Source organism: Crocodylus porosus, unplaced genomic scaffold (genome assembly GCF_001723895.1).
Source record: "Crocodylus porosus isolate Cpor-Errol unplaced genomic scaffold, CroPor_comp1, whole genome shotgun sequence".
Classification (NCBI taxonomy): Eukaryota; Metazoa; Chordata; order Crocodylia; family Crocodylidae; genus Crocodylus; species Crocodylus porosus.
Window position 1 is genome coordinate 67,947,953 of NW_017728909.1, and position 21,829 is coordinate 67,969,781.

A 21,829-nucleotide genomic window follows, 5' to 3' on the forward strand; every position below is an offset into this window, starting at 1 on the left:
CTACCCCTACCCCCTTCCTCTCAGGCTATTAGCATCAGGCTTCTATGGACCCAGGTGCATGAGCACAGCTTATAAGTGCCCATGCCGCACCCCCTGGCAGGGGGGGGGCATTAAATCCCACCTTCCCTTTAGGCTACTGGGGCCTAACTATGCTTCTGGGGCATGCAGGGGGAATAAGAGGGCCTGGGGACACCTGGCAAGGGTTGCTGCCTCCCCTGCCTGGCAGACCTGGCTGTATTCCAGCACAGGGTCTTGCACCCCCACTCCCCTACTGAGCCAGGGAGGAGAGGGGTGGGGCCAACCCTGCTTGGCTAGAACAGACAGCTCAGCCCATGACTGCAGAGCATGCTGGAGGACTCCACTTTTTTTTTTAAAGTTAAAGGAGGAAGCGGTCTGGAAAAGAAGTTCCATAAGCCAGTTTGAGCTTAAAATCAGTTAAGTTTGATACTATATTCAACCAGGTTTACCTTAATCTACTTTGAGCCATTTTGAAACTGGTTTATGTGAACTAAACTTCTGTTCAGTTACAAGTTTAAGTCAGTTTCTGATCACCTAGAAGTTGCACACAAACCAGTTTGTCTCAAGCCTAGAAGGTCACATGGAAACATGAGGCACATTAGAAGCTTAGGGTAGTGTCTCTGTACACTGACAATGCAATTCTGGCTGTCACTCACATACACTGCTCTAGTAGCCAGGAAACTTTTGAGTGCAATCACTATGGGCACCTGTACTTTACTTTAAATTTTAAAATCACACAAGAAGTAGAAACAAGGCAAAAGTTCTAATAATGGTGTTACAGGATGCCACACAAAATAATCTCACAAACCCTGGTTTAGAAAGGATGCAATTAAAATAAGTTGCTCCAAAATTATGTGGTGTTTTTGAAGCTGCATCTCATTTAAAAAAAAATTAAATGACAACATCATCATTAAAATCTGGAATTTATTTCAAATTTGTTAGACATTTATAGTTCTGCTTATAAATAGTGTTACATTACAGATATTGTACATATATACAGTTTACTCCAGGTTGTGAAGTCTGAACTGGATTTGTTTTTCCTGTTAATGTTTGTTTTCAGGAAAGTGATTTAAATAGTTTTAAGCAGAATAAGGGTGACCACCTGGCACTTACAAACTAGTACATGCCCAATGAGAACATTAAGAAAATAGACTTTATTTTCAAAATTTCAAGGAGATATTAAAATGATTTTCCTATAAAAAGTCTCAACAATATTTTTAGATTGTGTTAATACAAAAGTTAAATGTACTCTATTTACAATGTTTTTGCTACCAGTTGGAGTGTTCTTTAAATGACAAAAACTTACCATTTAAAAAAAAAAATTGTAGAAAACAGGTGATCAATTTAAACCTTAACTCAACTTGTAAAAACAAAATTAAAACAAAACACTGTCAATTTGTTCTTACTCAAGAAACTGTGGTGTAAAATAAATTGTGCTAAACATTACCCAAAACATTGGCACATTAAAAAAGCATTCCTGCAGCTTTGAGGTAAACTGACTGCTCTTCCATATGTTAAAGATGCCCTCTCTCTCTCTCTGTACTTCAGTCTTTTCTTGGTGTACCATTTGCCTTTGTGGTTAATTACCAATGTTCCCCAGTTCAGCTCATGTCACCCTTCATATATTTTGACAGCAATACTGCAATTCCTAAACTAAGTTTTTATGCTTTTTAAAAAGCTTTCCCAATACTTAAGTAAAACAACTTGCCTCTTTTCTGTGATTTTTAAAAAAGGTATGCTATCAAGATATCAAGTCTCCTGAGCTTCAAATTAAACCTCACAAAAAAATATCCATATTTTTAAAACCCAAATTTCAAGTTATTCAAGAAGGAACTATTGGGATCTTCCATATTTAGATAATGCTGGACCTGTAACATGAAGTGTGCAATAGGGGTTTTAAAAAAAAAAAAAAAAAAGTTCCCAGGTAGTTGATTGTGGTTCTCACACATGTATACCAGATGCCATTTCCGCATTCTTTTCCAGCGATACAGAACTGCTTGACGGAGCCTTATACAAGCAGAATGCAACAACCACAAAAAAAATTGTGAGGACTTTACAAGCTGCACCTGAATAAGAGGAGTGAGGGAAGGGGAGGACAAGAGAATTTGTTTATTAAGAAAGCCACCAAACTCCCTGCCCCCCCCAAAAAAATTAAACAAAAAACACCACACACCACAAGCTGGCCTGTGACAATAAGTATAGCCAACACCAATGTATACAGGAGGCACAGAGCAAAATGCTAAAAGCTTTGTTTCAAATTTATCGGCTTTGATCATTACCTCAAAATCCATGAAGCAGATCCACAGCCTAGCAGACAGCCTTTGCACTTGGATCAGACATTTCACTCATCTCCCACTTGCTGCAATTACTGTAGTTCCCTAGTCTGATTTCTGACCTCTTTCCCCACAGTCTAGTTTGTGGAAGATTGCTTCTCTTTCTCCTTGCTTTGATGCACTGCCTCATGTAGAATCCTTCTACTGACTTGCCAATATATTGCATTAATATGAAACTTAATTTATAATTGCCTGTGCAAAGAACCTTTATATAAGAAGGATGATCATTCACCTAAACTATTTTTCACATGTCTCGATTATCCGCTCAGCATTTTTCCCCTATTCACAGCTTCATGGTTTCCTCCCGTACTCCTCAATTACATGGAAAGTAAAGAGCTAAGCCTATTTTTTTTTTTTTTTTTTTTGTGCACCTCCTTCAAGCTTCAAGATCTCCCAAGATATTTTGTATAGAGATGGTTGCATTTTAGTAAAGCTTTAGCTCCTAAAAGTAAGGGGAGGGAAACATAGGATATGATACGATACACCTGCAGCTACCACTGACACTCACTTTCCCCAAGAAAAAAAGAAATGGAAGCCAGCCAAATCAGAAAGGGGGTTTAAAAATTTGAATGGAATTTTGAATGTATTTATTATAAAGTACACAATACAGATGAGGTTACTTACTTATGCCTATCAGCATATATGCCATTCTTGTATTGTCATAGACCCAACAAGCTCCTTGAGTTTTACATTCGTTAACGTCCCACAGAGTACAACTGTTGTCTATAGCCACACCAAAGAAAATTGGCCCAGGAATAGTACCTAGAAGAGAGATGGAAAAATTGAAGACTTAACATTTAACTGGTCATTCTATGAATTCTGTTCAGTTTGGGGTTTAAAGCACCATCAGATTTAGCAGTACACCAGCTTGGTGAAACTACACATTGGAGCCACCTCAACTCCCCTTCTTACATATGCAGAGTAACAAACATCTTTCTACTCCTAGCTCTGTAGGTTGTTCATTTTAACTTAAGTTAAAGCTTGCTTAAGTAACTTGCAAGTAAAAACAAAATTATAACAAATTTGGACAGGGGAGTGGTGGGGGTGAAAGGATGATCATCAGTAGCCACTGTGGATTTGTTGCAAATTGTGCCAAACAAACTTTAATTTCCTTATTTAAGTATAAAAACCTTAGAAGGTAAGGGAATATAGTGGATATATCAGTATTTCAGCAAGTAGAAGCGTATAAGAGACTATAGTTATTATAATCTGGAGAAGCATGGATCCATTTTTCAATGGATACTTAGTCCTTTGAATAACTGCAAGCAAGTAGCAACTATTAATGGATCAGATTTCATAGTTCATAGACATTTGGCCTGGAAGGGACCCCGGAGGATAGAGTCCAGCCCCCTGCCCCAGGGGTAGGGGGAAAACAAACAACAACAACCAGCAGGGGTCATAAGATCCCAGCAAGATAAAGAACATCCAAATTTCTCTTGAAGGTATTCAAAGTAGATGCTTGAACCACCTCTGGTGGCAGGCTATTCCAGACCTTGGAGCCTCAGACTGTAAAAGTTCTTCCTTATGTCCAGCCTGAAAAACAGTCCTGAAGGAGTTTGTGACCATTTGACCATGTCATCTCCTGGGGCACTCTGGTGAACAGATGTTCCCCCAGATCCTGGTGAGCTCGGGGGAGAGGTTAATTTAGAACTTGTGCTGGCTATGCACCCCACTGTGGGGCAGATAGGGGGCTTGTAGCCCATGTAGGGCTCCTTAGAGAAAGAGGCAGCAGAGTGGAGTGTCTTGAGCATGGGTGGCACTGAAAGCTATAGCCACCCCAAAAGTTTGCCTGAGCCCCCCTGTGGCCACCCCTCCCAGTATCACCACTGCTGCCCACCTGCCTCAGGCAGCTGAACTTGCCCTGAGCCCAGCCCTGGCCCAGGTCCCACACTGGAAAGAGGCTGGCACTGCCCCTGAACCCTTAGCAGACAGCCTGCTTTTTCACTTATGCTGATCTCTTTCATACTGCACTGTAAAAGAGATCCTAGCCTTTATGTAGAACAGACAGCATACTATAGCACTTTTGCCAGGGTAAGGTTTAGTGTCCTTGACTAAAACATTTACTTTTTTCTCCACTGCAGTGTGGTGTGCCCATGTATATGCAGCATCCCTAAAGCTTACTAGATCATACACCTACTCTATATTGCTTCAGTGCTAAAACTCAGGGAGGTACTGTTCAAAAAGAAAAGCCACCATCTACTCAAGTTTGATCGTAAAAATCCAAAAAAACCCGTAACAACTTTGCCTTCTCCCTACATTCTGAGAAGAACATATGATAAAAGACCTTGACTTAAAAACCAAGTGACAACAGCCTAGAAGAATAAGAAGTTGTGTATAGGTTGTTTGTTGCTCATGGGAGAAGAAAGAAGCATAAATATCATCTGATACAAGGCTCCAACAACAGTAGTTGACTGGAACACAGGCCCTTGGCACAATGCTTATGGAACAACATTATGTGGCCCAGGCTGCTCTGAGACATCACTATGCTGCTGGCTGTCTCACTAGCACTTGAGGATCCTGCCAAACACAAGCCATCCTTAGGCAACTCCTTTTTGCTTATGGGATTGTGTTGTGCCTCCTACATGTAACACTAATTTCACAGCTTCTACATCTACATCATATACATACTTAACTAAGTGTTAAAACTAAAAATACAATAATAATTTCGCTGCCTTTATGTTATATGAAATATGCTTAAAATGCAAAATATCTGCCTGCCAGAATTCTGGTGTTCTACATCATAACAAGACAAAGCAGTTGATCAGATTCTATGCTTTTAGCTTTTAAAAGCTTATTTTCAGTTTAGCTGAAAGCTTGGTCAGCTAACTATGCCATTAATGGTTATAGATCAATCTCTTGATTAGTGGACATGTAGAATCCCTCCCTTCCAAGAATGGGCTTGACTATGGAGAAAGGAGGTCTCAGTTAAGTAAATGCCAATAAAATTTGGACATAAAACTAGAACTCTTGGTTCCAAAGTGATACCTTTTATTATCCCAACTGGGAAATTGTAAGCAGAAAAGGACAATTTTCTTGCAAGTTTTTCCCTAGTTCATCCAATAAAAGGTATAATTTTGGAACCAAGAGTTCTAGTTTTTTTGTACATCTTCTTGGTCTCAGACCAACATTGCTACCAAGTACACTCCTGAATAAATTTGTACTTGTTCTTTTGCCACTTTTGACCCATAGCAATTAACCATTAAACAAGTTTCTATAGATGAAAGTCTTATATCATTTAGCTTTGTTTTGCCTAGTCTTTCAGCCAAACTTAGGGTATGAACATATATTTTTGCCATTTAAAAAAAAGCTGCTGCTGTGGAGTGTGTGCGGCAATTCTTACACTAACTATTACGCCTGCATGATACAGGGTTAAAGTTGGAGTCCTCTGGCCATACTTATTACCACAGAAGTGACACATGTAAAGTTACAGAATCCTAAATTAGATGCATTATGCTTAGGTATGTATTTAAACAAAATGTTATACCCAGTAATCGTAGAAACAGTGACTGCACACCCAGAGCAAATGAACGCTGCTTGTCTGGCACACACCTGTAAAATAAGTTGAAAAGGACCTTCAGCAATGGAGCATTCTACAAACCAGATACAGTTTAACATTCAAGTTGCCTTCCAGTTACACTTCCTAACAAAAATCTAGCTCTGATACTTTGCTTTGTAGGATGAGAAGTACAAAACACTCTAAGACAATGCTGCTTTCCTTCTTATTCTCTCCAATTCAACATAGTTGATATTTAGAAGCTTACAATAAAACTTCAATCAATCAATCAAAAAAAAAATCCCAAGGAGCCTTACATGATAGTCCTGAGAACAAAAGATCCAGTTCAATGAAGCATGGCAGTGCAGTACAGGATGCAAGAAAGATAATAGCTTAACAAGTGCTTGCTTCTCTGTTTAATACTACTCTTTTTTAAAAAGCATACTAAGTTTTAACCAAAGTTAAAAATATGCTTTTTAAGTCTGGCCACAGTGCTTGAAGTGTTATTATAAAAGGATGTGATTAAACGTACTCCAAATCTTGACTTACTTACACATAAATAATTAACTAATATGAAGTTGAATTGCAACAGGCAGGAAAAAAAACAAGAGGTGTATAGATCTATAAGGGTTTTGTGGTTTAAATACTTTGAAACTAGTTGTTTCATCTTGAGTGGTTCTTTAACCAAGGCAAATAAATAAAAAAAAAAGATTGTCAGCAAACAGCTGATCCAATAGGGCGATTCCCACAGAACAATTTGTCCCCAGCTCTCAAACTACTTTGATTTAGGTATTCAACATGGTCCCTGAAGAGTACAGGTTTCTGTGATGATTCACCAATGCAAGTTCAGGTCTTTAAGTAAATTCCAAATTTAAACATGAACCAGATGTAAAGCCTTGGTCCCAATATTAAAAAGGACATTGGAAACTGACTGAATGCTAGTTGAATGATTTTAAGCACAGGCCTAATGTGCTTGAACACTAGAAATAGCAGTCACATTCTGAAAGCAATTGGAGTCACAATGGTCTTCAAACCTCAGCTACAAGAAGTTACAGTAACACAGTAACAGATAAAACTGACAGATGAATAAAGTTACTGCAGCAAGGTTTTTCAAGCAAGGCCCAAAAATTGCTAGGGAGACAGGCAGCAATTCAGGGAAACATCATACAAACTAGGAGGGAGTTAATGCATGTTTGGGCGCTGTTCACAACTTTGGTAAAAAACATTTTTAAAAAACCCCTTTAAAATATAAGCTTTTTAGAGCATCATTTGCCAATTAGTCTCTCATATCTTACCTTGCTATAAAACAAGTGCTCTTTGGAGAGCCAACTTGGTCAAGATGTTCCAAAATTTAGCAGTGACAGTTTTTACATTACTTGATAAGTCAGACAGTTCAGTGTCATAGGCACAAGTGAAAAGTAGGATGATCACATCTATACTCCACTGCTGGAAAGCTGTTGGAGAAACCTGAGCAGAGGCGGCAAGACGGAACCACCATATGGTTTCTTGGGGGATTCCATAAGAGCATGAATGCACACACAACTGCCAAAGATCCAGTTAGCATGCGTGTACATGTTAAAGTGATCCTGGGTGTGACCATAAACAGCATTCAACTGGAGGGCTTGGTGGCAACATGGGGCAGCTCCTACAGAACACCAGTGTTGCAACCTCCAGAGTAGGGGCAAAAGTTTCATAGGACATTTGGGCTGGAAGGAGACCGAGGAGCAGAGTCCAGGCCCCTACCCCAGGGGCAGGAAGTCAGCAAGGATCATAAGATCCCAGCAAGGTAAGTATCCAAATGTGTCCTGAAGGCATTCAAAGTAGGTGCTTGAACCGCCTCCATTGATAGTCTATTCCAAACCTTGGGAGCTCGGACCGTGAAGGAGTTCGCTCTTACGTCCAGCCTGAATTGGTTGTGGCGGAGTTTGTGACCATTTGACCTAGTCATCTTTTGGGGTGCTCAGGTGAACAGATATTCCCCCAGATCCGGGTAAGCACTCCTGCTAAAAACTTATAGGTGGCCACCAGATCACCTCTGAGCCTGCCCTTCTCCAGGCTGAAGAGCCCCATGGCTCTCAGCCTCTCATCATAAGGTCTGTTTTTCTGACTTCTGATCATGCGCGTGGCTCTTCTCTGGACTCAAGCATCTCCATAACCTTTTTGAATTGTGGAGCCCAAAACTGGATGCAGTACTCCAGCTGTGGCCTCACCAAGGCCGAGTACCATGTAAAAATGACATCCTGGTATCTGCTTGAGAAGCATCTATGGATGCAAGCCAGCATTTTGCTCGCTTTACTAGCCACAGCACCACACTGAAGGCTCATGTTCATCTTGTGATCAACCATGACCCCCAACCCCCTTTCTTCTGTAGCACTACAGAGCCTATAAGGATGCTGCAGGTTTTTCCTCCCAAGGTGGAGAACCTTGCATTTTTTGGTGTTGAACGCCATCAGGTTCTCATCCACCCATTTCATAAGCCTATCAAGAACAGCCTGGATCACCCCATCCTGTCCTCAGGTGTGGATGCTTTACCCCAGAGTTTGGTGTTGTCAGCCAACTTGGCCAGTCTGCTTCTGACACTAATGTCCACATCATTGATGAAGATGTTAAATAGCATAGGCCCTAGGACAAAGCCTTGAGGGACCCCACTGGTCACAGTGCACCAAGACAATTGACTCCCGTCAACCACCACCCTCTGGGTCCTACCACAGAGCCAATTTCCCAGCCAGCAGATCATGGTGAGGTTGAGGCCACAGTTAGCCAGTTTAGCCAAGAGGTGATTGTGGGATACCAGATCGAAGGCTTTTGATAAAGTGACATGCATGCTGAAATGCTTGAACTGACCCATGGGTCCAATTTATGGAAAGCTGCACTATTTGACTATGCATTGTTAGACTAGGCAAATCGATACTGCTGCATTACCAGAAACTGCTCTCAGATCATGAATGACTACTTGCAGGTGGCAGTGGCAAGTAGGGAGCTCCCACAGGCATGAGTAGCTGAGTGGCAAGGTCAGCACCAACCAGCAATGCTTTTCAGATGGTGCGCACACACTCCCTACATGGTCACCAACATCTCAGATACAGGTTCTGAGAGAATGAAGGTACCATCTTCTGGCATGGGAAGTTAGCACAAGAAAGGAGAGAACAGGAACCAGGCTTTACGATTAGAAGCAGCTTCCCTTCTTAACATGAAAGCCCCACTGCTATATCTATTTGACTCATGATGCCCAAAGTGCACATAGAATGGCTTCATCATGTTTAGTGTCTATGTATCTACCCTTCAAGCTATCAAAGCCAAGGCTGTTTTCTACCAACAACTTGGAGATTGAGACCACTCACAGAAATTAGACCATTATAATACTTGCCAGCTTCAATGCAAAGGTTGGATACGATTTTAAGAATTGACCTTGTACATAGGCAAACATGGAATTGTTAAGATGAATCAAGATGGCCAGCAAGTGTTAGAACTTTGTGCAAGTCAAAATCTATGCATCACCAACACCTTTGCTGGGGGTGGAAGGAAAGAAAGAGTCATAAGGACAGACATTGTGGAAGCATCTAAAGTACACTGGAACCAGTTACATTTAGTACTGACCAGGCATAACCACCTGAAAGAAAACCTGCATACAAGGTCTTCTCAGTCAGCACTGCAATATTGCTGGAGACTAATGCATGGTCAAAGTCAGAATCAAAATGACAAAGATGCACCATATCAGGACTACCAGCCATCCTCAGATTGTCTCTCTAATTTGGCTGATGTCTATGTTATTGGATAGTCTGCATTTTTCTAGACAAGCCCGCTTTCACAGCTCAACCACCTAGGCTTAGGAAATCATAAGAGCCAAGATAATGCTGCTGTAACAGCATTTGGCAAGAGATGCACGAAAAAACGCAGACTGATTTGAGGATCACTCCGAAACCCTTCTACCACTGGTAGAGAACAAAGAAGGACAGCACTAACCAACTGTAAGAAATATCCCAACACCATAACCCTGGAAGATCTGAGAAAGGTTCAGAAAGAGAAGTGCAAAAAGGAGGCTAAGAGGTATGCCCAAGATTTCTGGCTTAAAATTGATGCTATTCAGAAAGCAGCTAGTGCAGGCAATAGCCATGGAATTTATGAAGGCATCAAAATCAAGCAACTGATCCAGCCAAAAGTAAAATGGCTCCACTGAAAGGATTAAGTTGGAAATGTCATTACTGATTAACAATAAAAACACCATACAACCAACCACTGGATTGGACACTATACAGTTCCATCCCTACTGGGCTCATCTAAAAACGGCACCAACTTTGCAGTAGCATCACATGACAGGAAGCATGATACAACACTGAGCAGTAGTAATGAGCTACTGCACAGTCAGCATCACTTAAAGGCTGTTTGGCAATGCTACTTCACAGTAACTCATTACTGCACCAGTCAGTCACTTATTACTGTGAATTTAGTACTTCTATAAATAGAGTACTGACTGCACAGCCAGCATAGTTTGATTTCAGGTCTCATTGACCATGTCTACAGATGAGCTCAAAGGATTGCTGCAGTTTGAAATTAGGATGAATTTGGAAAAAAGTAAGCCTATATTAGAAAATTTGCTGAAAGCCATTAAACCCATTCCTTGAAATAGGGCATCCAGCAACAACTTTTTGCTGGAAGTCTACAAAACGTGCTAACAAATTACTCTGAAAGCTTCATAATGTTATACTGTTCTGTTTGAAAGAGGAAGCAGTACCCCAAGATTTCAGAAGACACTTAACTTGTACAGTTATACAAAAACAAAGGGGATAGAAGGAACTGAAAGCTATGGAGGTACCTCCCTGTTGAACAGTCAGGAAAGTTATCACTCGCATTATGATCCCTAGGCTGCAATTTGAGTGAAAGAATCTATCCTGAAAGTCAGTGAATTTTTTGCTCTGGATGCTCTGCCATGGGTATAACATTTCTCTTCTCTTGCAACAAACAAACAACATAGCCTTCACTGAGCTGATGAAGGCCTTCAATACAGTCAAGAGATAGGCCTTTTTACTGTTCTGAAGCAGCTTGTGTCATCTCTCTAAACAGTTAGGCTTCAAAATCACTCATTACAAAAAAAAAAAAAAAAAAGAAGGCATCAAGGTAATGGTTGTGCATGAACCAAAAATAAAATGTCTGACATCAGGGCGAAACACAGGCATCTTACCCCCATGCTCTTTAACATCTACTTTTTATTCCTACTTCTTCATGCTTTAACTGACAGCAATGATAGCATTGATCTTCAAACCAGACTAGAGGCTTGTTCAACCTCACAACATTTATTGCATCACAACATTGTCCACAGTGCATATTCCTTGCAAAAAATCTCTTGGGCAGATCTAGTAATGCAAGAAGCTTTGGGATGGCGATTTGTCTCAAGACGACCATGAGATGTACAGAGGCATGGAAGAACCAATACTTGATACCACTCTGGAGGATAAGTCTTATGGTGTGGTTGACCATTTTTGCTGCTTGGGTTCTACCATCAGCAGGAACACCAACCTTCAGACTGATCCAGCTAACAAAAATCAGGAAAACAGTTAAGAATTTTGGGCTATTACAGAAACATGCAAGAAATATCAGCAAGCTATTAGTCAAGGTAAAGATGCAAGTCTACAGGACTTGCACCATTATCCCTGCTGCATGGTTCAGAACCATGGACTACATATGCTAGGCACTTCAAGGAGACTTAACAGCTTCCATATCAGACTGATGTACAAGACCCTGAAAATAGTGGAAGGAAAATACCAAAAAACAGAAGTACTGGAGCATGCAGGACCAACTTAAGAACTGCTATCGTTAAGAAAATGTTGCAACAGATCCACCATGTCAGGAGAATGGGAGAACACTGTATCCCCAAGAATATTCTGTATAGAGAGATTCAACACTGATCTAGAAAAGCAGAGTTGCCCTCCATGTCAGTACCATAATACAAGCAAAAAATTATGAAGTCTGTCAACATCAACATAGAAAGCTGAGCAGAGCTCACATAACCTTGTCTGACCTGAAGGGAACATCCAGCACTGAGGACAGGTCAAAATGAAAATCAGCTTTGATCCCAAAGATGGAAACAAAGTGAGAAAGCAGAGAAGCATGCTGTAAGCTTGGACTCCAACTCAAACATATGGACTTTGGGCTCGTCAGCCACAAATGGATTCATCAGGCATCTGACTAGACCTCCTACATATACATTATGATCAAGAGGATTGGCAAATTGTCCACTACTTCACTTGAGACAAAAGTTACCATAACATCATTTGAGCTCTACCTGAGAAACAGTCACTTAGGAAAAGAAGTCTCTTCACTTCACATTACAGGCTCATACGGTTAGGAGGGTCCTCAGATCTGGTCCAGCCTGCAAGTCACAGCCTTAGAGAACCACCAAAATCCAAGAGACCCAGCAGCTGAAGTACTGAGGAAAATTTCAACAGTATCCATTGACATATGAATTCCCTCTGTATTGTGCCCTAATTTGAGCCAGTCAGGAGGTTGGGCACCAATGTAAATAAGAGCTTGGTAATCTAGTTTCCTCAATGGATCTCAACCAGTAACAAGAAGAGGTTGAAAGCTAGACAGCAGTTCTTCAGGGCTGGGTTTTAGTTTACTTATTCCCAAAACAACTGTCCATATTTTTCTAAAGAGTTTAGTTATTCTGAGAAAAGGGATTTATCAGTTTCCCTAATGATAGTCATAATTGTCCTTAAATTGCCTAAATTTTTCTATTCATGCTGAGCTTGAACTCATTCCACCGGTCACCTTATTTTTAGAGCCTCTTGTACTTCAGCCTCAGAGGCTACAATTTTTTTAAAGCCTGTAACTAAAGAGACACACTACAATTACCAGACAAAATTTGTGGAATAGTTTATTAGGTCCACAGAATTTGTGGAATAGGTTAATGACTTTTACTAACAGATTTTCAGTAACCAATTCTGAAGTCCAAATGAGCTAGTTGCCCGATTCACTATACAAAGGTTTCGCTGGCAGCTTTTCTATTATGGAAACTGCTTTGCTTTACCCAGTTTCTTCAATGGTTTAGTCCCACAAGTGTAATTTGTCCTGCTAGCAAAGGGATGCACCACTGCTATACAAAGCTTCCTGCCTGTGCCCCTGCCATAGGTTTCACAGTGAGCCATGCTGACAGTCTGTCAACAATGGGAACACACCTTGGGAACAAAGCATTGATAATAGTGCATCACCAGCAACCGTGATTATTCACACAACTTTGAGGTAGGAAAAGGTATAATGTGCACCAAGGTGGGTTGGGATAACATCTCCAACATAGTCCCACACCAACAACTGATTCATAGAATCGAACATAGAACTGACCAAGTTAAATTTTCCTGAAAGAATGTCATGTTTTCCATGTAGGCCATGGCATCTTAGGAGGGGATTTTAGTACCAAAAAAGTGGTCGGTAGTTAGTCTTCTCCAGAAGACCCCATCAGCTTCCATCTAGAAATGGTCAGAATTCTAGAACTGTTCAGTTCATCTTTTACTCAAAAAAGGAAATATGCTTTTCCTCCAACATTCTCCTGAATGGGAGTAGACCAATTTTCAACTCCTCTGGTACACTTGTCAGTTTTTGCTTAAGATAACTTTTACTGAAGGGACTGGACATACTGGGAAGACTGATATATGCCTCAGCCATGTTTCAAAATTAAAAGCAAGAACAACAGGGTGCTGCGTTAAGTGTGGACTTCAGCCTCTCAATAAGAGCATGATTTCCCTTTAAACAGGAATGTTTTACTGTTAGTTATTAATAAATTTTGGATCAGAGTGGAAAAGGTACTTTAAAATTGTTTAAAAAGTCAAAACCTTCCATTTGACAGAAGGTTCTCTCTCTCTACATTTAGAGTCTGGGAGCAGAAGGACCACCTCTAGAATTAGCAGTACATAAAAAGCTGACTGACTACCACAAACTAGAGGACTATATAGGGAATGTCCTCATTTGCATTTATGTAGGCCTTCCCTTTTAAAAGGAAAGATCTTTGCCCTTTACTCCTTGCTATTCTAAGCCTGGACACTGCTATGGAGAAGCTAGCATGTATGAAAAACAATAAAACCCAAATACCTGAGAATGGCCACAGTAGTTGGAGTAACAGCCATAAACGTGAAAACAACAGTGAAGAAGAAAAAGCCTAAAAATACAGGCAGAAGCATGCATTGTGCTCGACATTTCCCAGGAATAGCCTCATAGGCAACATTAACTTCAGGTAAGCGTGGTGGCTTCCCAACACAGCTACAGTTGTGATAAGTCTGCAAATAGAGGAATACAGTAGTAGTCATTTCATCACACAAAGCTGAATTACAATAAATAGATAATAGCTCTCAGCTAGGTCTTTAAAAGAAAATGGAAAGCACAAAATACCATATTTATCCAAATACAAGACAAGATCCTGCCCCAACAAGCAGCATGGGAAAGAACCCTACATATTTAAATGAGGGACTTCCTTGTATACAAAGTACAAGACACTGCCTATAGTTACTGCAAAAGGCAGCATGTGCTCAAATCATGAAAACTGACTCTGAAGATGATTTGAAAATGTAGCCAATATTAAGGAGGACTATATGGGTCATATCAGGCAATGGGAGCTTAAAATCACAAGAATAGGCTAGTGCAGCCTATTTGAATAAGATATGATCTAGTACTCATTGAGTGCAGTCCCCCTCAATGCCAACTTTTTAACACTGGGGAGAATCATATAGCATATTTCAACTTCACTTCCACAGTTGAGCTGCACACCTCTCCTCCACTTCCAATGGATTTCCAGTTCTTCAACTAGCCTTAAAGTGTCTGGCAAACATCAAATAGGTCTTTAAAAACAACAACAAAAAAAGGAGTTTTCCCCATGTACAGAATCTAAATTATTGGGGGTCATCTTATTTGGGGCCATCTTGTGCAATTAAATAGGATACACATGGCACAGGATTTCCTCACTGCAGGGACAGCACATAAATTTAGTAAAAACTTATTGTATTTTGTGATATTTCTCCAATGTTAGCTTAGATATTCCAGCTAATGAACAACTCCATGCAGCACCAGCCTTCCCTTGCAGTACAGTTCATCTGTTACAGAACCTCTCTCCTGCAAGCATTCCTATTGTACAAGAATTCAAGTACTGTATGCTCCCCGCCCCAATCTGAGAACAGGACAACTAAGGAGGAGTACTGCAAGAGTTTACTAGGAAATTGGTCTCTAGAGTACATGGTCTCTATTGGCATAGCCCCAGCCACTCAAAATTGGACAGCTCTCTGGTAGCACAAGTCTCCTCTAAAACATTTTTGTATTGGACCCAACTCAACTTCATTAAAAGTTGCCCTCAGACTAGGCCTTTTCTAGTATATTGTTATATCTATATGCATACTTATTACCACTTCTACAACACTGTCTACAAAAAAAACAGGAACTTTACGATTTATGAAGCGATGCCTGAAGTCCTTCCCACTGCTCAGTTTAAGTCCCAAAGTAATAATTTCAATGCACTGGCATTCTACCTTTTCTACATTATTCTAGCACCCTACACAGCAAGGGAATTCCTTTCAGAAAGTTTTGTCCTAGCACACCCCTACACTATGAGAACTGGGGAATTAAGCACTTATCAAACTTTCTACATCTATTTTGGGCTCACATGTTTGCTCATGATTTGGCACTAGTGGGAGTTAAATAGTTCTTAAAAGTGCAATAGTACCCACAATATAATCCCTTAAGTAATAAAGCAGCCATGCACTCACATGCAATTATTCAAGTTTTATAAAATAAGAAAGTTGTTACTTAAGCTGCTTTTTTTATTATTATTATTTATATTCCTCCTGGAATTACTGCAAGGTTGAAGTGATCACAGAGAACAAAATTACAGCAAGTTACTGAAAACAGGGACTAAGACATCACCACATTTTACTGATGCAAGACAACTGGGAGTGGGGGCCACCACTTGTTGTACACCACTTCATTTGTTTTGCTTCAGTGACTGATACCATTTAAGAACTTGAGCACTGCTTACAGATTTATGAAGAGGCAGCAAGGGGAGGCAGGGGAAGAGGAAGGGGGAGAGACTGCAGCTATCCTCAGTTCAAGGATAAAAGCATAAAATACCCTTTTCCTTTTTTCAGAAGTAGAAGAGGTGCACCCTGCAAAACAGGGAGAAAAATACTGGATTTCATCTCTGCCACAAACTGGGTAATAAAAGGAGCGTAGACAATTGCAGTCAGTATTGCATGGTGCTGTCAAGTTCCACAGTGTTCCTGTTCTGTAACAGGAAAGTGAAATAAACTGTACATTGCAGATTCCACAAATTCACATTAGGAATAATATAGACAACATCTCTTTAAACAAACCAGAAACACAGCATTCACACTCATTAAGCTACAGTTGTACAGAAGTATATATTACCACAGCAAAACTTCAAGCTCTCTTGAAGCACTGGTTTGAACAATTTTTACTTATAAACTTAAAAAAAAAAAACTACACACTGGACACTGCTCAGAATAAGTTGTGCTAGTGTTTTAGCAACAGCTACTTTTCAACTCTTGGGCAGTGGAAAGGTAGAGAATACTGTGCATGTTCAAACATGGTGCTTGGCATTTGAAATAACTTGGCATTTGGAATGTATTGTAGATTAATATAGTAATAGTTCAGGGAAAGCAGCTGTTTTTCTTGACCTTTTGATGCCCACTTGAAAAACTTGACCACTACTAACACGTGTTGTTTATAACAACCAAGGCAATCCTTTCTTGTTAAGTTGCTAGGTAGGGATGCAAAAGTGGCTGTCAATAGTAGAGCAACTTGTGTTATCCCAGGAAAGCCAATGGGCCTCTACCCTGACAAGAATAAATACCTAAAAAACATTTTTGTAAAGTAGGAATAATAGCTACCTGTGAGAAACCAAAACTATTACTGCAGTAAGTTTTCACATCTCCGCCCCCACCCCTCCCATCCATCCCCAGTGCAGCCTATCTGCACTACACAAGCCAACATAAACCCTGGGGGGCTGCCTATTGACAGCCTTCCCCCTTTCTAGATAAAAAGGAAAGGGCAGGATGTCAAATAAGCGTTACCCAGAAAACAGCCATTTAGTGCCCACTAGTTGAAGAGCGCCCCAATGCTCCAGCACCTAGACTATTTTTCTACAGATAATGAAAGGAGATTTCTTACCAGTAGAAATTAACCGTTTGTGGCCTTAGACAAGAATCTGGTTTCTATCACTAAACTTTTGGATGTTTTAGATAAGTGGCAACTTCAGGGAACATAGGGTGACACTTTATTTCCATTATTGTTACTGAACCAGAGTACATGAAATATTTACCCATTATAGGTTTCAGAGACTCCTGCAAAAGGTTCATTCCCACATTTGGCAAATAAAAATACTGTGTTTAGCAGCAAAGCCACTGAACAAGTGCCTAGAATGAACTTGATTATGTTTTTACAATCCATTTTGTACTTGGAAATCAAAATGCCACTTATGATTTGGCCTAGTGCAGCTCCTGGAATTAATACAAGCCCTAGAGGAGAGGGAGGGAAAAAAAAGAAAGATAGCATCAATTACACAAAAAAAGTTTAAATGAAAATGAAGCAAGTTTCAAAAAGTACTTTCATATTTATGAAAAAAAATCTAAAATAGAAAAAAAGTTACATCCTACAATACAACAGAATGCCTTTCAAAGTTACACAAGCAGACTTTCAAAAGGCTTGAATAAAGTCTCACTAAAAATAAAAAATTTTCCTCCTTGGACTCAGACTCAACCTGTGGCCTCTTTAGTAATTTAGCATTTCCTTAACATTTGTTACTGTGCTCTGGGCTTTAGTGTTAGCAAGGCTCAGTGTGGCAATATTAGATTTAACAGACAGGAAGTACCACATGGCAAAAACATTTGCCAGCCATGTGCCAGCCTGGACACTAAGTCCACTTACCTCATTTTCCTCCCCTTCTCAGCAGTCACTAAAAGTTACATACATTATCATTCTCCTGCATTTTGTCCTCATTTTGCTTAAAAGCTACTGCAACCACCTCTTTCCTGGGAGTATGGCCTCCAGTAAATATCAGGAGCAGAAAGAGGGGAGAGCTGCAATCTAGCTGGCTATAAAGCCGTTGTCAGAACAGGCTTAGCCTAAAAACAGCTATTATCCCTTTCACTCAAAGCAGCCAGTTATACACACAAATCCTTCAATTCATATAGATCAGAATTAGAAGCAAGGTTGTAAAATTATCCTTGCCCTAAGCCAGTGGTTCCCAGCTTCCTTAAATCTAAGGCATCCCTTCATAATAATTCTGAATTTAGCAACATCTTACTAGAGAGACTGCTTTAGGCATTAGAGAACTTGAGAGTTCTCATAAGGAAAGCCCACCAGCCGCTGACAGCCCTTGAAGTGGAAGTTTAAGTCAGGCTTCCCCAAGTTGTTCAGAAAGCAGTTTCTCCTGACTGTACTATTATTCACCTGCACCCACCTGACAGTGACCATCTGCAATGAGTTATCTGCCAACAAGCAGAATTAAAAGCATAGCCTCTACAGAACCCTACTGGTCCTAGTTTGTTTGGTTTTGTTTTTAACCTCATTAACCATTATAAGTCATTCTTACATTACAGATTTGCCAAGGAAGTTATCACTGAAAATAAGTTTACAGTTAAAAAAAATTTAGCAGTTTAAAGCCATGAACAGATAGATGCACCAGACATGTTCCCTTTCCATTCTATACACCCAGAACATTTAGTCACTAAATATTTAGTCTTCATGAGCAGGGATCCTGGCTTTCTCTGATAAAGATTCACAAATTGATAGAAGCCCCAAAAAACATTATTAAGAATTAAAAGCCCCCTGCAACACTCCCTATTACCCATAAAGCCCCCCCCCCAGCCCTGCTGGTGGCCCTCACAACAGCCTGGGGAGCCTTACTCATGCTTTTTGCCCCCTACCCATAGCCCCTGCCCCCCAGAGCTGAGGCCAGGGACCCAGGTCTGCAGCTCCCTGCCCCCCAGCTGCAGAAGCAGCATGGAGCCAGCTCCCCCATTGCTACCACCTGCTCAAGCAGGGCCAGGGCCAAATCCCAACTCCCCCCAGCCCTGCTGGTACCCCCAGCCATGACTTACAGCCCACCCCCACCCCCAGGCCTGCCAGAGGGGCCCCCAGCAAGCCCCACTTACCACAAGCTCCGGGAGAAAAAAGAAGAAGGAGTGGGCTAAGCCAAACTGAGCTGTTGCTGACAGCCTCAGGCCCTGCCCTCCCCTTCCTTCTCCAGGCAGGGCTGGGGTTTCCCCACCTTGTTTGCACATAGATTTTGCAGGCTGGAGCTCAGCCAGCCTGCAGAGCTGTTTGCAAAGTCAGAGAAACTTGAGGATTCCATGCTAAAAAAAGGGAGTCTATGGTTGTGTGTTCCCCCCCCACCCCACGGGAAGTAGAAAACCCAGATCCCTGCTCATGAGACAACTGGCACCTACCCATTTCAGTGGTTCTTAGCAGTCTCTCTAGGCTGCTGTACTGGTACTACAGACAAGTGGAACCGTCTTATGTACCAGGTGGTGTGTGCAGGGCTGGACTGGAAAGTACCTGCAACAGGAGAAGCTTCTGCCTGCAGTAGGTTCTAGATAAGCCTAACTAGTTACTTTAGGACTAAATTAGTTCTTTTTATAAAAGAGGAAAGCCAGTATTAAGTGGTACATCTGCATGTAAAAGGGTGGTAGACTTTTTTCCCCCCCCAAAGGCGGCAACTTATTTAGAGTAGTCTAGATGGCAATAGATTACACCGAGAAAAAAGCAGCCCTGCACACATTACTATGAGGGAAAAAACAAATTCAGGAGGCATAAAGTTCAACAGTATCAGGCTAGCAAGAGACCCAATAGAAAAAAGGCACTTCTAGCAAAGTAGATTTTTTTGTATGGTCCTCATCTACTGAGCTGTACAAGCAATGGGTTTTTATTGGACAGCTTTCTAACAGCATGACTGTCCACTATAGATTTTTTCCATCTCTTAAGCATCTTTTCTTCTATTCATCCACAAATGTTACCTAGAGTTGCCTAGAAGGTAACTCCCTTAAAATATTTTCTTTGTATACAAAAAGAAACACATTCCTTTACAAATATAAAGTTTATACATGCTTTCCATCTGCATGCAGCTAAACTGTGTAATTCCCCCCCTACCCCTTAATCTACACAGTATTCTGATGATCATGGTCATTTCCCCAACCTCCATCCAATTTAGGATATAATTCCATGAACAACAGCCTCCATGTATTGTGGAACACGTTGTTTTTACAGAGCAAAATATTTAACTAAATATTTCTTGTACCACAAAAACTTTGTTATTCATTATCACCAAATAGTCCCTTTCAAGTGATTGCTTTACATACTGCTCCATAGATGTAAGGATCTGATTTAGATTAACTAAGACTCAATTTGGGGAAAGGGAGGAAAATCATTTCTACCCATAATCCTTACAGGTTCTTATGTGTAATATATATTAGTTTGTCCTGCCACTTCAATAGAGACCATTTCATTAAATGCACTTTAAATGAAATAAAGTTTAAAACCTGGTCTCTGAGACTAGTACAAGGAATATAGTTTTAGTACCATATAAAGCCCACTTCAAGGAGGTGGGTATTGTCATCTCAAAATGTCTTCACTCCAATTGTTTCCCCCTTACTGCCCTCCAAGGGATCTTAAAGAAAGTGAAGCACAGGAGTATCTACATGGTACTGGCTTCACTTAATTACATCCTGCCACAAGTGTTACTAGAAGACACCATAAGAGCTTGGAAGTTTAGCTACTTTAAGAGAGTGTCACTAAAATTGTTTTAAAACACTGCTCCAGCCAAAAACTGAACTAGGAAAAACCAAGCAATATTCAGAAGGTAGGAAGGGTAGATATTAGAATAGGAATAGAACCACATTCACACCATAATCACCTGTCTAGTCCCACTTTAAGTTAAGTTTTCATGCTCCAGTTTATTATAACTGCATTATGAATTATTGGCCACCTTTCAGAAGAGTAGGCAAAGTAAAGAGAACAATGTGATGACAGCCTGCTTGTTAAGAAGTCCACATCTTAGTAGCAAGACAAAAAGCCTCAAATTTCAAGCAAATCTATTAAAAGACTAAAAGCCCCGCAACTGGAAAGCCACAGCAATCCCAAATTAAGTTGTCATCTCCCAACAGCTGGCATAAGCAATGCAATATCCAGAAAAGGATACTTTTATTACTGAATCTCAAGACAAAAGCCACCTTACCTCCTAGTGTTGCTGAAAAACTGGATGACTGCGAAAACTGATGTTCTATAAATTTTGGCAGGAATGTGGCAAAGCCAGTAGCAATTAAAGCTTCTGTAGCAGCAGCTACTATTAAACACATAAAAACAGGATTTCTCAGCAGTATCTGAGAGAGGGGAAAAAGTTAATAAATATTCTGTGCATTCTTTTATTGTAGTACCATATTGTTGTTATATGTGCATTGGCTTTGCTGGTTACAAGCCCCAGTACATTTCGACATAACCAACTTAGACAGCACTCTTAAAGTTTGCTCACCCATTTACTTTAAAAAACAGGTCTTGGGTATGAATAAGACATATCCTGAAGTTTAATAAACAACTTCAGTGCTGTTGAAGTACCAGTGTAGAAGACAGACAAACAAAACTTGCATTAAGTACTCCACCCACATGTATAGCAAGGTCTCTCTCAAAGCAAGGGCTATTATGACAAAAGCTACCAATTTACATTGGTTAATTGTTTCTTACCAAGAGAGCCAGTGGAAAGTCTTTAAAACTTTTTCCAATGTTCTTGTCTTCAACAAGTTCCTTACTTCCATCATTATGAGTCTCAGAGATTTTTTCGGCCTGTATTTTTGCTGTACCTGAAGAACAAGTTGCAAAGATGCGTAATGCTATGAAAGTGTGTAAAGCTCATTAAGTTATAATTAAAAGCACATGGTGGAAGCATCGTCTGTACTTAGCAGTTATGTCTATTTTATATGGTACAGTGCAAACACAAGCC

At 40.4% G+C, this 21,829-nt stretch overlaps 1 protein-coding gene across 1 annotated transcript in view; it reads right to left on the reverse strand.

The window, feature by feature from the left end:
* Positions 1-925: 925 nt before the first annotated feature.
* Positions 926-21,829, reverse strand: part of SLCO4C1 (solute carrier organic anion transporter family member 4C1) — a 57,001-nt gene continuing 36,097 nt past the window's right edge. The window contains exons 7-14 of the mRNA XM_019531718.1: positions 21,574-21,689; positions 21,071-21,215; positions 17,159-17,354; positions 15,949-16,102; positions 13,927-14,111; positions 5,836-5,900; positions 2,976-3,113; positions 926-2,084 (exon numbers count right to left, since the gene is read on the reverse strand). Of these exons, the coding sequence (XP_019387263.1) occupies positions 1,960-2,084; positions 2,976-3,113; positions 5,836-5,900; positions 13,927-14,111; positions 15,949-16,102; positions 17,159-17,354; positions 21,071-21,215; positions 21,574-21,689 (1,124 nt within the window). The 3' untranslated portion in view covers positions 926-1,959. The remainder of the gene's footprint in view (positions 2,085-2,975; positions 3,114-5,835; positions 5,901-13,926; positions 14,112-15,948; positions 16,103-17,158; positions 17,355-21,070; positions 21,216-21,573; positions 21,690-21,829) is intronic.